This window comes from Pan troglodytes, chromosome 23, assembly GCF_028858775.2.
Source record: "Pan troglodytes isolate AG18354 chromosome 23, NHGRI_mPanTro3-v2.0_pri, whole genome shotgun sequence".
Classification (NCBI taxonomy): Eukaryota; Metazoa; Chordata; class Mammalia; order Primates; family Hominidae; genus Pan; species Pan troglodytes.
In genome coordinates, this window is record NC_086016.1 from 22,418,691 (window position 1) to 22,434,481 (window position 15,791).

General features: G+C 50.5%; 1 protein-coding gene across 3 annotated transcripts; it reads left to right on the plus strand.

Moving 5' to 3' along the window:
* Window positions 1–83: 83 nt before the first annotated feature.
* ZNF74 (zinc finger protein 74) lies at window positions 84–13,942 on the plus strand. 3 transcript variants are annotated; one of them, XM_063807777.1, is made up of 6 exons: window positions 105–622; window positions 1,293–1,378; window positions 5,871–5,966; window positions 6,909–7,035; window positions 7,554–7,649; window positions 11,640–13,942. In XM_063807777.1, exons 4-6 carry the CDS (start codon window positions 7,002–7,004, stop codon window positions 13,229–13,231), a joined length of 1,722 nt encoding a protein of 573 aa, XP_063663847.1. In that variant the 5' UTR covers window positions 105–622; window positions 1,293–1,378; window positions 5,871–5,966; window positions 6,909–7,001; the 3' UTR covers window positions 13,232–13,942. The 3 variants fall into 3 exon arrangements, with proteins under 3 accessions (XP_009436111.2, XP_063663847.1, XP_009436114.2); XM_009437836.5 differs by lacking the exon at window positions 5,871–5,966 and having other exon boundaries at window positions 84–622; XM_009437839.5 differs by lacking the exons at window positions 1,293–1,378; window positions 5,871–5,966.
* Window positions 13,943–15,791: the final 1,849 nt, after the last annotated feature.

Genomic DNA, 15,791 nt, shown 5'->3' on the forward strand with positions numbered 1-15,791 from the left:
ACGCAAGCACCGGCCCGAACTCGCTCTAGGAAATGGAGTCTGACGCCTGCGCGGCGCAAAGGCTCCCGGGAGGTGTAGTTTGCGCCCATTTCGCGCAGGCGCACTTTCCCGCAGCGGCCGCCTGCTGCTCTTTGTGGCAGTCGCAGTCCTTTTGTGGGAGTCCGGTCTGTCCACTTGCCGGTCCCTCAGACCGTCGGCGGTCTCTGTCCGCTTCGGGACCTGTCCGCTGGTCGCTCCGCGTCCGATGGCTCCGGGCCGCGGAACCTTAGGCCTGGCCCTGGTCTCCGAGCGCGGGTTCGCCGGGAGGAGCGTGTGGCGGGGGTGTGCCGGGGCGTGAGTGCGCCGGGCATGGGGCTGAGCCTGGTGTGGGGAGTGGGTATCTGCGGAGCCGGCCTGAACCCCACCTCAGCCGGGCGCGGGGAGGGGGCTCCGTGCGTGTGATCGTGCAGCTGTGAGCGCGTGGCCGCCCCGCGGGGCTCCGCTGCAGGCCCCTCAGCCCCAGGAGCAGGACTCGCTCTTCAGGGCCTGCCCTGGATCCTGGAGGCTACACAGCTGCCCACTCCTCCCGGGGAGGCTGCCGTGGAGGCCATGGAGATCCCTGTCCCGGAGCCCGAGAAGACAGGTACAGCTTCACTCTTGTAGTCAGTATGTCTGTGGATTTGCACTTGAGGATATTGACACTCAGAGAGATCAGGCCAGTTTCCCAGAAGCATCCAGCATCTTTTTTTTTTTTTTTTTTTAATGGACTCTCACTCTGTCAGCCAGGCGGGAGTGCAATGGCTTGATCTCCGCTCACTGCAACCTCTGCTTCCCGGGTTCAAACTATTCTCCCGCCTCAACCTCCCAAGTAGTTGGGATTGCAGGCGCGCGCCACCACGCCCGGCTAATGTTTGTATTTTTAGTAGAGACGGGGTTTTGCCATGTTTCCCAGGCTGGTCTTAAGCTCAAGCGATCCGCCCGCCTCGGCCTCCCAAAGTGCTGGGATTACAGGCGTGAGCCATCGCTCCTGGCCTCCTGCTTCTTTCTTCCCCGTGCCCAATCATTTGTTCCCACTCAGACGTGCTTGATTGGGGGTAGCAGCTCTTTTCGTCATGAATTGGAGTGTCTGAGACACAGGCAGATTATTCCTCGATGCTGTTTCTGTTGGGGCTAGCTACTGGGGCTCGTTCCCCACCTGGCCTTGCTGGCAGGTTCTGCCTCCTCTCTGATTCTCACTTGTGCCACGACAGGTGGGCTTTAAGCTCAGCCGTGAGCCTGGTAGCCGTGACCTTGACTCATTTCTCCTTCCCCAGCTCTTTCCTCTCAGGATCCTGCTCTTTCCCTGAAAGAGAATCTCGAGGATATATCGGGTTGGGGTCTTCCCGAAGCCAGGTCCAAGGTGAGTGGCTGTGTGTTCTTCCTTCTTTATGAAGAGGGTTGGCACATTCCCTCCCCAGCCCTGGATCGTCAGCCTTCCACAGACCTTCACCCGGGTGCCTGCTGGCCAGTCCTCAGGAAGCTCTGGGCAGTGGGAACAGCTCCAAGTGAAGAGTCCAGATGTTGCCCGAGGTGTGCCCTCGAGATGTACTCTATTGAATGTCTCGCCCAGTCCAATTCAGTGGGTCAGTTGCTGGGGATCTCTCTGCCCAGCGCTGTGCTGAGAGCTCTGAGGAGTAGTTTTAGTGGAATCTGAGAAAGTAGTTGACGGCTCACATGGGGTCGCTTTGCCTATCCACGTGCTGGCCAGGGGTTGGTGCAGGATGTTTGCACGGTTGGTTTACTGGGAGTGGAATCAGACAGGGGCACGTGGAGCAGCTCAGGAAGGGCTGGATTGCAGCACTTGGTTAAGAGTGGCGGTAGGGGACACATCCCTGTGTGCTTTCCTCTGTACCCGGCCCCTGGCATGGGGCCTTCATGGAGAGTCCTGGAGATTTAGAGAATCTGGGGGCTCAGCAAGGAATTGGCCCTGGGAACTTCTGCAGCCAAATGGGACCCAGATCCCTCCTTTTAGAGACTGTGAACTCTGTTCCTCATTTTGTTTTTCTACCGCAACCACCTCACCCCATGGTGGTATTTAGAAGGGTGCAGTTGACAAAGAGAGCACAGTAGAGTGAAAGATCTGGAGGAATAAGGGGTCTTTGGGGTTTTTTTTTTTTTAGCATTTTGTGATTTTGTCAGTCTGCCACTCAAAAGAGGTGATGGCAGATTATAGCCAGCTAGAAACAGCTGCAAAACGTGTATTGTGAGCTGTGCCTCACTTCTGTAGTGTGTCACAATGCTTTATAGTCCTCAAGAAACTTGACAGTCAAATGCAATGCATGTTCCTTGCTTAGGGGATAGATCCAAAAAAATTGATAAAGGGCAGTTTGGGACAAGAGGAAATTTGAAAATGGGCTGTATCTTAGGTCATATTGTATCAATATGAAATTTATTGCATGTGATAATAGTACTGTGATTATGTAAGAGAATATCCACAGGAGATACAAGCTAAAGACTGTAGAGTGAGACATCATGATGTCTGCAACTTACCTTCAAATGGTTCAGCAAAAAAAAAATGTGTGTGCGTGTATGTATGTCTGTATGTGTCTGTGCAGCTCCATCTAGGTGGTAGGGCCCTCGTGCATGTGTTATTCCTATTCCTAAAATATTAGCTTGTTAGATCTTTGAATAACCAGTTGACTCTCCTGAGTACACATCAGCTTTGGCATTTTCTCTTGACAGTCTCATTCTCACTCACAGTTCAAGTTGTTCTGTCTCCTGGGACATCTTGTGTGGTCTGTTCTGACTTCTCTGCTAGTGTCATTACCACATCAGCATCTGATTCCAGTGCATACTGTCTGGGTTTTTTATTCCTTTCCCTGCAGAATGATGACACATTAGACATGGACTTCTCCCAGTGGCCAGAAATACCCATCAAAAAGGCCTGTGCGGGCCTCAGACCCTACCCTACTCTTGCTGGTTTATGCTCCCCACACTGAAGCCATGTAGCCTCTGACAGCCTCACTGGCCAACACCATATTCTGATACCTCTGGAGCTATTTTTTTGTTTTTCTTTCTTTTTCTTTTTCTTTTTTTTTTTGAGACAGAGTCTTGCTCTGTCGCCCAGGCTGGAGTGCAGTGGCACAATCATAGCTCACTGCAGCCTTCAACTCCTGGGCTCAAGCAAATCCCCCACCTCGGCCTCCTAAGTAGTTGGGACCAACGTGTGTGCCCCCATACCTGGCTTGGAGCCTTGTTTCAGCCCATTTTCTCCTTCCCTCGGCTATTGTCATCCTTCATGCCTGCATGCCTCAGTTAGGGGTGTGTTCTCAGCATTTGTCCTCATCTCTACCTCCTCATCTGAAATCCAGTGTTTTGGGGGGTAAGGTTTTATTGAGGTGTAATCTATATACAGCACAGTTGTGCAATTTGAAGTATACAATTTGATGAGGTTGAGCAAACGTATACAGTTGTGTAACCAGCACCACAATCATGATATGGGACGTTTCCATGACCCAAAAATGTCCTCATGCCCCTGTGCATTCAGTGGTCTCCCCTCTCCCCTTGGTAACCACTATAGTTTTGCTGTAGATTTTCCTCTTTAAGGATTTCATATGGAATTTATCCTATGTGGTCTTTTGTCTCTGCTTTATTTCGCTTAGCATGTGCTTTTGAGTTTATCCATATTGTTGTGTGAATCAGTAGTTTGTTCCTTTTTATTGGTGAGTAATATTCCATTTGTATTAGTCTGCTAGGGTTGCCATACAAAGTATGGCAGGAGGGCTTAAATGACAGAAATGCATTTCCTCACAGTTCCAGAGGCAAGAAATCTGAGATCAAGGTGTCAGCAGGGTTGATTTCTTCTGAGGCCTCTCCTTGGCTTGTAGATGGCCACCTTTCCCCCGCATCTTCACATGGTCTTACCTCTTCTATGTCTGTGTCCAAATTTCCTCTTCTTATGAGGACACCAGTTATATTGGATCAAGGCCCACTGCATTGAATTCATTTTAACTGAATTACTTCTTTAAAGAACCTCTCTCCAGGCCGGGTGCAGTGGCTCACGCCTGTAACCCCAGCATTTTGGGAGGCTGAGGTGGGTGGAACACTTGAGGTCAGGAGTTCAAGACCAGCCGGCCAACATGGTGAAACCCTGTCTCTACTAAAAATACAAAAATTTAGCTGGGCGTTAGTGCTTGCCTGTAGTCCTAGCTACTCGGGAGGCTGAGGCAGGAGAATCTCTTGAACCCAGGAGGCAGAGGTTGCAGTGAGCTGAGATTGCACCACTGTACTCCAGCCTGGGTGACAGAGTGAGACCATGTCTCAAAAAAAAAAAAAAAAAAAAAAACCTCTCTTGGAGTTACCGAGCATTGAGACATAAGAATTTGAGGTGAGGGGTATACAGTTCATCCCATTGCTCCATTGGATGGAGCAAACTGCTCTGCAGTTTGCTTATCCATTCACCAGCCGATGGACATTTAGGTTACTCATAGGCTTTTGCTATTACAAATAAACCCGCTATAAATATTTGAGTACATGTATGGCTGTGCATTTTAATTTCTCTTGCATAAATACCTAGGTGTGAAATTGCTGAGCCATATAGTAAATATATGTTTGTCAATTTTATTGATCTTTTCAAAAAACAATTTTTTTGTTTTATTGATTTTTCTCTATTTTCTGTTTTCCATTTCAGAGATTTCTGATCCTTATTATCTCCTTGGTGTCTTAAGATTGAAACTTACTTTACTTACTTTAGTGTCTTAAGATTGAAACATAGATATTGATTTGATACCTTTTTTCCTCATATAGCATTCAGCGCTGTAAATTTCTAAGCACTGCCTCAACTATATCTTACAACTTATGTTACATTTTCACTTTTATTCAGCTCAAAATAGCTTCTAATTTCCCTAGTGATGTATTCTTCAGCCATATGTTATTTCAGAATGTGTTGTTTCATTTCCTAATATTTAGGGCATTTTCCAGATAACTTTCTTTTTTTTTTTTTTTTTTTTTTGAGACGGAGTCTCGCTCTGTCGCCCAGGCTGGAGTGCAGTGGCGCTATCTCGGCTCACTGCAAGCTCCGCCTCCCGGGTTCACGCCATTCTCCTGCCTCAGCCTCCCGAGTAGCTGGGACTACAGGCGCCCGCTACCACGCCCGGCTAATTTTTTGTATTTTTAGTAGAGACGGGGTTTCACCGTGTTAGCCAGGATGGTCTCGATCTCCTGACCTCGTGATCCGCCCGCCTCGGCCTCCCAAAGTGCTGGGATTACAGGCGTGAGCCACCGCGCCCGGCCCCAGATAACTTTCTATTATGGATTTCTGATTTAATTCTATTGTCATCAAAGAATGAACTTTGTGTGATTTAAAGTCTTTCAAGTCTACCAAGATTTATTTTATTTCCCAGAGTGTGGTTTATCTTGGTAAATGTTCCACATGCCCTTGAAAAAATATGTATTATGCCTTTGTTGGTTAGAGTGTTATGTAAATATCAGTTAAGTCAAGTTGAATGATGGTGTTTTTTAATTGTTCTGTCAGTTTTTGCATTATGTATTTTGAAGCTCTTTTAGTAGATACATTTATATTTAGGATTGCTATGAGTTCTTAATGAATTAACTGTTTTATCATTATGTAATATTCTCTTTATCTCTGATAGTCCTCTCTCTGAAATCTACTTTGCTATTACTATAGGCACTTGAGCTTTTTTTTAAAAAAAATTAGTATTTGCAGGGTTTATCTTTTTCTATCCTATCACTTTTAACCTATCTTTGTATGTAAAGTGGGTTTCTGTAGCTTGCTTTTTAAATTCAGTTTGACAATCTCCACCTTTTAATTGGAGTGTTTAAACTATTCGCATTTAGCGTAATTACTAATATGGTTGGATTTACATGTCCTTTTTTTTTTTTTCTTTTGACAGAGTTTGGCTCTTGTCACCCAGGCTGGAGTGCAGTGGCGCAATCTTGGCTCACTGCAACCTCCACCTCTTGGGTTCAAGCAATTCTCCTGACCTCAGGTGATCTGCCGCCTTGGCCTCCCAAGTGCTGGGATTATAGGCGTGAGCCACCCCACCCGGCCTTGCTATTAGTTTTCTATGTCTTATGTCTTTTTTGTTTCTCGTTTCCTCCCATAATGACTTCTTTTGAGGTAAACACATACTGTTCTAATATACTCTTAATTCCTCTGATTTCATTAATATTTTTCACCTTTTAGTTATTTGATTGGATGCTGGACATTGTGAATTTTACTTTGTTGAGTAGGTTTTTGGAATTCCGTGTTTCTGGGATTTGTTCTGGGATGCAGTGAAATTACTTGGCATCTATTTGATCCTTTCAAGGATCAAAGCAAGTCTGGAGTTGGGTGGTGGCCAGGATGCCCAGGCCCAGGGGGAGCAGGCAGGAAGGATTGGAAGGCAGTCAGGTGAGGACTGCAGGTAGCCTCTCTTGGTCCCTTGGGGCACAGAACTTGCTGATATATACAAGGTTTCCTTCCTTAGAGTGTAATAACAGTTTCTAGTCTGGGTTCGGATCCTTTTGCATTAGTGAGCTTTGAATAGAGTTGCTGGGATTTTTGTACTATTAATATTCTCTCAAATTTTTAAGTTTGAAATTCTTGACTCCAGGAAGCATAGCATCTCACCCAGGACTTAGAGCCTGATACAACAGCCATGTACAGCCCCTGGGTCCCACCTCAAGTTGCCAGGGCCCTGTGGTGTCTATTCAGACCTGCTTTCCCAATCTAGGTGGTGTGGGAATGCATGCCAATTTCCAGCCCCCCTCCCTGCCCCTGGTCCCCGAATTCAGTCATGGTCAGTGTCTACAGCACAACCTTCTGGCATGGGAGAAGGTCACCTGAGGTTAACCCTTTACTTGTAGGGTCCTTAATCAATCTCTGGCTCCTTTGGAACCATGGACACGGAATCAGTCCTGGGTGAGTGAGAACCTATATGTCATTTCAGGAATCGGTGAGTTTCAAGGATGTGGCTGTGGACTTCACCCAGGAGGAGTGGGGTCAACTAGACTCCCCTCAGAGGGCCTTGTACCGGGATGTGATGTTGGAGAACTACCAGAACCTTCTTGCCCTAGGTAAAATCCCGCCAGCCCCAGGCTGGGCGTCGGCTGTCAGCCTTCTTCTGCATGGTAGATATTAAGGAGGATCCCTTCAGTGCCGGCCCTGGTGCCAGATATATCATGGGGTAGGAAGCAAGGCCTGTGCCTTGGGGCACTCATGGCCAGGGGCCTCGGCCACGCCAGAAGTCCCCAGGGGACAGCGTGGGAGCTGGTAGCATCCTTGCTTGGTGTTTCCCCTGGTCCTGGGATGGGGGCAGGGAGAGAAGAGAAGAAGGTGGGACCCTGGAGCCCAGCTGGCTCTGGAACGGTCCTCGAGCAATGAAGTAAGGACGTCAGCACACGTGGGGTCTTCAGAGTATACACTGGGATTTGGGTTCCAGTCTGAGACCCTCACCGCTTTTGGCCCAGAGGACCTCCTGTTCCCAGAGCGGGTGTCCACTTCACAGGCATTGTCCTTGTTAGGGGGCGGCCTGTAAGGTCGACTGGGCCTGGAGAGCTGCAGCATGCCCAGCCCACTTTCTCTCCACGAGCAGGACCTCCACTGCACAAGCCAGATGTGATCTCTCATCTGGAACGAGGCGAGGAGCCATGGAGCATGCAGAGGGAAGTCCCCAGAGGGCCCTGTCCAGGTGAGCAGAGGCACAGGTGGAAGGGTGCCAGCCCCAGCACCCCTGGTGGCACCTCCTCCTATGGCCCCTATTTTCCTCCCTCAGTTTGCCCCGGCTCCATCTCCCCTTCTCAGGTCCCCCGCCAGACCCTCCCGCCCGCCTCCCTTCAGCACGTACTGAGCACTGCGTGTGTGCTGAGACCTGTTCTGGGATACAACAGGGAACAAACCTGGCCACTGGGACCAAATGGCCACCTGCTGATGGGGATGGGGAGGCAGGAATAGAAATATTGAGCCAGTGGTGTTGGCTGGGCAGCCGGGGGTGTGGGATTGGGGGCAGGGGGCCACCAGGGAAGGGGCAGCTGGCGTTGGTCAGTGTCAGGGTCAGCGTCAGTGTCAGGGTCAGAGCCAGCATCAGTGTCGGGGCCAGCGTGAGCATCAGCATCAGGGCCATCATCAGCGTCAGGGTCAGAGTCAGCGTCAGCATCAGGGTCAGCATCAGCGTCAGGGTCAGCATCAGCGTCAGGGTCAGGGTCAACGTCAGCGAGGGCTTCCAGGCTGTGGCCAAGATGGCAGCCCTCCGTAAGGGAAAGGGGACTGGGGTGGGTGTTGAGCAGAAGGTAGTCTGTTTTTCTTCTCCAACATTCTTTTTGTAGACTTCTCTTCTGAGTTGGTTGATAAATAAGTGATAAATTCGGCTTAATTTATTGGACAGTGACTGCTGAGCATGTTAGGTGTCTAGAAAGCTCGAGAAACACCTTTCTGTGGGAAAGGCAGCCGATAAGCTGTGGAGCACAGAACACGGGGGTTGGGGAAGGCAGCCCCTCCTCCATCCCCCTCCGCTGCCACACACCACCCAGCCCCAACCTGCAACAGTGGCTGCAGCCCCAGCTTTCTGGTCTTTATTTCTCACCCCAGCCTCTGATGCTTGCTTTGTCCTCTTTAACAAAATTACAGGTTTCAAAAAATTCATATTTTTGTTTGATTCATATATGAATATACTGAAAATGAGGCTGAAAGGTTACTGAAATCCTGCATAATCTTTCCACCCAGAGATAACGGTTCTCTAATAACTGACCATGTCACTGATTCCTCTGGGCCCTTCCTCTGTGTGCAGATAGACTTTTCTAAAGCTACATGTGGCCAGGTGTGATGGCTCACACCTGTAATCCCAACACTTTGGGAGGCCAAGGCAGGCAGATCACCTGAGGTCAGGAGTTCGAGACCAGCCTGAACAACATAGAGAAACCCTGTCTCTACTAAAATTACAAAATTAGCTGGGCATGGTGGTGCATGCCTGTAATCCTAGCTACTTGGGAGGCTGAGGCAGGAGAATCACTTGAACCCAGGAGGCAGAGGTTGCAGTGAGCTGAGATCGTGCCATTGCACTCCAGTCTGGGTAACAAGATGAAATTCCATCTCAAAAAAAAAAAAAAAAAAATAGCTGGGCGTGGTGGTGAGCACCTGTAATCCCAGCTACTCTGGAGGCTTAGGCAGGAGAATTGCTTGAACCCGGGAGGCAGAGGTTGCAGTGAGCCATGATCGCACCATTGCACTCCAGCCTGTGTGACAGAGCTAAACTCCATCTCAAACAAATAAATAAATAAAGCCTTATGCACCCTCGGAAGCACAGCACTCACGCCGGAGTCTGGCTACCACACTGGCCATGGCATAGTGAGCGTCCTCACGTGATGTTTACTGATTGCACAGTATCCCTTAGATGAATGTGCCCTGCTGTGTTGTTGGCCCTATTGCTGCCAAAACAACTTTTTTCTGGCCTGGGCCTCTTCTCTCTGCTCTGTGCACCTTCCCTAGACTCTTACCTCTCACTTGGTGTGGATGCGGTCTACACTATAGCAACACCAGCTGAGCTGCAGCCCTGTGTCACTGACCATCTCGTGGGCCTCTGCTTGCATGTCTAAAACCAGACTTGGAACTGGCCCTTCCTCCTCCCGTCCCTGTCTTTGTAAAAGCTTCCACCATCCACCCAGGCTTGGGTGTTTGCTGAGGTCTCATCCTCTCCCCCATTTCCTCTCTTGCCACCTTCAGTCAACAGCTAGGACCATCAGTTTTAGCACCTAAATGGCTCTCAGATCTGCTGCTTCCTGTTCATTTTCACAGCCTTGGTTCCAGTCTGAAGTTGCCATTTTTCACCTGAATTATTCAGATGGCATCCCTAACTGGCCTCCCTAACTGCTGGCTCCAACCACCTTACATACCACCAAAGCCACCTTCAAGACAAACCATTATGCCAGGCACAGGGACTCACACATCTAATCCCAGCACTTTGGGAGGCCAAGGCAGGAGGACCACTTGAGCCCAGGAGTTGGAGGCTGCAGTGAGCTGCGATTGCACCCCTGCACTGCAGCCTGGACAACAGAGCGAGACTGTGTCCCCGCCCTCTGCTTCCCCCGCCCCCCGTCAAGACACCATATGATCACGTCACCCTCTGTGCAAAAGGCCTTTCTTCCCCGGCTGCCCTCTGAGTCAGGCATCTGGTCACCTCGAACCCATCCACCTTGCCAGGGTCACCTCTCAGCCTTCCTGCCTCTGCGTGTCTTGTCTTCATCTTACTGTCTCACCTCTGAGCTTCTGCACATGCTGTTCACTCTCCACCTGCCTACCTGCCATGTGTGCCATGGCCAGTTCCACTTGCCCTGCTCTTCTGCATGTGTTGGGGCCACAGGCAGCACCACCATGCAGCTCTGCCCGCTGCACTAGACTGCTCCCTTTTAAGCCTGGGGAGGACAGAATTAGAAATAAAATCTCCTGCCAGCTCAGAAAACCTTGCTATAGAGATAGAAAAGAAAGAAAGCCTTCTTACTGAATAAGTGTTTAACCAGATGTGGTGTACAGGAGAGAAAGAAACCTCCCCCTTTGACAGAGGAGACACATCCAACCCAGCACACAGGGCAACTGTCTTCACCTAAAGGAAGAGTACAGCTTTTTGGGTTTTGTTTGTTTGTTTGTTTTTTGAGACAGGGTCTCCCTCTATTGCCCAGGCTGGGGTGCGGTTGCATGATCATAGCTCGAAGCCTCAACCTCCCTAGGCTCAGGTGATCCTCCCACCTCAGCCTCCTGAGTAGCTGGGACTATAGACAGGTACCATCATTCCTGGCTAATTTTGTATTTTTTGTAGAGGGGTCTCACTGTGTTACCCAGGCTGGTCTTGATCTGGGCTCAAGTGATCCGCCACCTTGACCTCCCAAAGTGCTGGGATTACAGGCATGAGCCACCGCGCCCAGCCTCTTGTAGCTTTTTGACAAGCAGGAAGTTACATCTTGGACTCGACTCTTGGACTAGGCTCATTTTGCTTCTGAAAAGGTTTGCATGCGTCTCGAGACAGAGAAAGCATTTGCAATTCCCAGTGTTCTAAAGGGAAGCGCTGGGGTGTGGGGAGCCCTTTTTTCCTTTTGGCACCACAGACAATTTTTAATTCATTTGTTAGTCCCAGCTACTCGGGAGGCTGAGGCCGGAGAATGGCGTGAACCTGGGAGGCGGAGCTTGCAGTGAGCCGAGATCGCGCCACTGCACTCCGGCCTGGGCGACAGAGCAAGACTCGGTCTCAAAACAAACAAACAAACAAACAAACAAAAAACATGTATTTGTCCTGTGTATTGCGAGCACCTGCCATGGTATTGATACAGAGCAGTCGGTCAGCCGACGTGTCTGTGAATGAGTGTAATCCTCATCAACAGCTCCCTAGCTTGCCCCTTTCTCAGCCCCCTTGGTGCTTGTAGCTGCTCCTTCCGGGATTCCCTTGGCTTCTCCGCCTCTCCCGGTCTTTGCTCTCTGGTAGCTCCTTCCGTGTTCTTCCTCTCCCTTCTTCCCGCTCTTGCTTGCCCATCTCATCCTGGGCTGTCCCTTCTCTCTGCCTGCGCCTTCCAGCCTTGGCCCTGGTGGCCTCTCCTCTCTTTTCTGGGCTTATCTGCATCTCCAGGCCAATTCTCAAATCTGAATTCTAGGCCAGGTTTCCGCTTGCTCACAGAAAATCATTTTCAATATCTTACAGAATGGGAGCTGAAGGCGGTGCCCTCTCAACAGCAGGGCATTTGCAAAGAAGAACCGGCCCAGGAGCCCATCATGGAGCGGCCCCTCGGCGGGGCGCAGGCGTGGGGGCGCCAGGCAGGTGCTCTGCAGAGGAGTCAGGCTGCGCCCTGGGCGCCCGCACCTGCCATGGTCTGGGACGTCCCTGTAGAGGAATTCCCCCTCATGTGTCCCCTCTTCGCCCAGCAACGCGTTCCCGAGGGGGGACCCTTGCTGGACACACGCAAGAACGTCCAGGCCACTGAGGGCAGAACCAAGGCCCCCGCGAGACTGTGTGCAGGGGAAAACGCCTCCACGCCAAGTGAGCCAGAAAAGTTCCCCCAGGTGCGCCGGCAGCGCGGGGCGGGCGCCGGGGAGGGCGAGTTCGTGTGCGGCGAGTGCGGGAAGGCGTTCCGCCAGAGCTCCTCCCTCATGCTGCACCGGCGCTGGCACAGCCGGGAGAAGGCTTACAAGTGCGATGAATGCGGCAAGGCCTTCACCTGGAGCACCAACCTTCTGGAGCACCGGCGCATCCACACCGGCGAGAAGCCCTTCTTCTGCGGCGAGTGCGGGAAGGCCTTCAGCTGCCACTCGTCCCTCAACGTGCACCAGCGCATCCACACGGGCGAGCGGCCCTACAAGTGCAGCGCCTGCGAGAAGGCCTTCAGCTGCAGCTCGCTGCTCAGCATGCACCTGCGGGTGCACACCGGCGAGAAGCCCTACCGGTGCGGCGAGTGCGGCAAGGCCTTCAACCAGCGTACACACCTCACACGCCACCACCGCATCCACACGGGCGAGAAGCCCTACCAGTGCGGCTCCTGCGGCAAGGCCTTCACCTGCCACTCATCCCTCACCGTGCATGAGAAGATCCACAGCGGGGACAAGCCGTTCAAGTGCAGCGACTGCGAGAAGGCCTTCAACAGCCGCTCGCGCCTCACCCTCCACCAGAGGACGCACACGGGCGAGAAGCCCTTCAAGTGCGCCGACTGCGGGAAGGGCTTCAGCTGCCACGCGTACCTGCTCGTGCACCGGCGCATCCACAGCGGCGAGAAGCCCTTCAAGTGCAACGAGTGCGGCAAAGCCTTCAGCTCCCACGCCTACCTCATCGTGCACCGGCGCATCCACACAGGCGAGAAGCCCTTCGACTGCAGCCAGTGTTGGAAGGCCTTCAGCTGCCACTCGTCCCTCATCGTGCACCAGCGCATCCACACCGGTGAGAAGCCCTACAAGTGCAGTGAGTGCGGCAGAGCCTTCAGCCAGAACCACTGTCTCATTAAACATCAGAAAATCCACTCCGGGGAGAAGTCGTTTAAGTGTGAGAAATGTGGGGAGATGTTCAACTGGAGCTCGCACCTCACTGAGCACCAGAGGCTGCACAGCGAGGGGAAGCCCTTGGCCATCCAGTTCAACAAACACCTGCTCAGCACATACTACGTGCCTGGCAGCCTGCTGGGTGCAGGGGATGCTGGACTGAGGGACGTGGATCCCATCGACGCGCTGGATGTGGCAAAGCTCTTGTGCGTGGTTCCCCCCCGAGCTGGCAGGAATTTCTCCCTGGGGAGCAAACCTCGAAACTAACATGATGTGCTTTGGTGTCAGTAGCCACTTTCTGAGCTACTCAACAAGGAAAGCACCCTGATCCTCCCTGGCTCCTAGATCCAGACCACCTTCCTCCAGGTGTGGGAGCCTTGCCTTATCACCCCAATCAGGTCTGCATGCCAGGGTGCCTCCTCTAGTTAAAGTCGGTCACCTCCCCAGAAGGGCCACACTCCAGGAGGAGTGTTGAGAGTCATGTGAGATAGTCTTGCCACCTGTTTTCCTTGATGGGCCTGGAAGTTGTTGACAAGGGGAAAGATCTTTCTTGCCAATAGAAAGAAGGGATAGCGTTGGGTGCCATGGCTCACACCTGTAATCTTAACACTGTGGGAGGCCAAGGCAAGGGGATCACTTGAGCCCAGGAGTCTAGGACCAGCCTGGACAACATGGTGAGACCTCGTCTCTACAAAAAATGCAAAAATTAGCCAGATGTGGGCATGTCCCTGTGGTCCCAGCTACTCAGGAGGCTGAGGTGGGAGGATCATTTGAGCCTAGGAGGTCAAGGCTGCAGTGAGCCATGATTCACAGCACTGCACTGCAGCCTGGGTGACAAAGCAAGACCCTGTGTGAAATTAAAAGGAGGTATATCAACTGTTGTATCCTCAGACGGGCTCCTGACATGGCTTTAATCGGGAGTTTCCTCCATAAACTATTATTTTCAGAATAATAATAAAATAAGAATTATGACTAGCATCACTTTCCAGTGAACATTATTATATTGCTAGAGAGGAGAATAATCTTGGGTGGTGGGCATTTGGAAAAAGTGAATTTCCTGGACTTAACTCATGTAAATAGCTCTACTGCAGAGCTGTGTGTTAGTGACAGTGCAGTCAGGGGCATTCCCACAGCTGTCACAGCACGGCGCAGCATCATTGTAGCCAGATCCTAACATGCCAACATCACCTCTTGCCATTTAGCCCCTAGTGAGAAATTGGGAGCTACCAGGCAGGTGCCCAGTGCATTCAGGGAAGATGGGCACAACATCAGGATGGGTGTGTCTGGAAGCTCCTCTTCACTGACCAGGGCTGGGCAGGGCCACCCTGGGCTGGTGAGGCTGCCCTGCAGGGCTTCTCACTATGTAGCACCAGTCACCAGCCCAGGTCACAGAAGCCCCTCCCAGCACCCACTGGAGAGGGGAAGCTGAAGCCCAGGGAGACGGGCTCCATGGTGGTCCCACATGGAGCTGTTTTGCAAACCCTGGAAAAGGTGGCTCTCCCTGTCCCAACACTCTTCAGAGACAGGAAGACAGAGTTAATCTTGAATGAATGTTATTTCTACTTAGTCCTAAGCAAGAATAAGCTGCCCTCTTGGTGATCATACTTTATACGGAGTGCTATCATTTATGAAATGCTTTCAGTATGCTTTTTAAATTATGCAGGCAAAATAACCACACTTCAGAAAATGTGGACTTTTGAAAAATAAAATCCCCATAATTCTTAATAAAACTGCATTTTGCACTTTGATACATTACCCTCTGCTTTGTTCATATAGAACTTTGCATTATTTTCAACACAGTGTATCTATAGTTTTTATCTTTTTTCCCTCTTTAGCTTTGTAGCAGATTTTTTTTTCAAGCATCTAAACTGTCCTCATTATACTTCTTTTTTTTTTAAATTATACTGTAAGTTCTAGGGTACATATGCACAATGTGCAGGTTAGTTACATATGTATACATGTGTCATGTTGGTGTGCTGCACCCACTAACTCGTCATTTAACATTAGGTATATCTCCAAATGCTATCCCTCCCGCCTCCCCCCACCCCACAACAGGCCCTGGTGTGTGATGTTCCCCTTCCTGTGTCCAAGTGTTCTCATTGTTCAATTCCCACCTATGAGTGAGAACATGCGGTATTTGGTTTTTTGTCCTTGCGATAGTGTGCTGAGAATGATGGTTTCCAGCTTCATCCATGTCCTTGTTATACTTCTAAACAGAGGCACAGTGTTCTCTCTGGTCTCTTAGATACTCTTTTGTTGGATGTTGAAGTTATTTCCATGGTGCAGTGGTGTGATCACAGCTCACTGAAACCTCAACCTCCCTGGCTCAGGTGATCCTCCCACCTCAACCTCCTGAGTGGTTGGGACTTTGGGACTACAGGTGTGCGCCACCACGCCCAGCTAAATTTTTGGGGGGGCAGGGGGTCTCGCTGTGTTGCTCAGGCTGGTATTGAACTCCTGGTCTCAAGCGATCCTCCCACCTCAGCCTCTCAAAGTGTTGGGGTTACAGGCATGAGCCACTGCACCCAGCCTATTGATCTTTCTTTTTGAAAAATATTTGAATATGCCCTTTGTCCCTCTTTATATTGGAGTCTTGATGTTTTTCTTTTATGTATGTAAAAACTTTTCCCTGATTATGAATATTATATGTATACTGCAGAAAATTTTTAAAAATCACAAAATCATAATAAAAATGACCCTCAGGTTCCAGCTCAGTGGCTCATGCCTGTACTTTGAGAGGCCAAGGCAAGATTGCTTGAGCCCAGGAGTTCAAGACCAGCCTAGGCAACAGAGGGAGATCCCATCTCTACAAAAAATACAAAAAAAA

Bases quoted from the DNA above. Each gene is read 5' to 3' on its own strand.
- ZNF74 (XM_009437836.5), top strand. From the start codon at position 589: ATGGAGATCCCTGTCCCGGAGCCCGAGAAGACAG. The intron at 1,379-6,908 runs GTGAGTGGCTGT...ATGTCATTTCAG, and splicing joins TTCCCGAAGCCAGGTCCAAG to GAATCGGTGAGTTTCAAGGA. The intron at 7,650-11,639 runs GTGAGCAGAGGC...AATATCTTACAG, and splicing joins CCCCAGAGGGCCCTGTCCAG to AATGGGAGCTGAAGGCGGTG.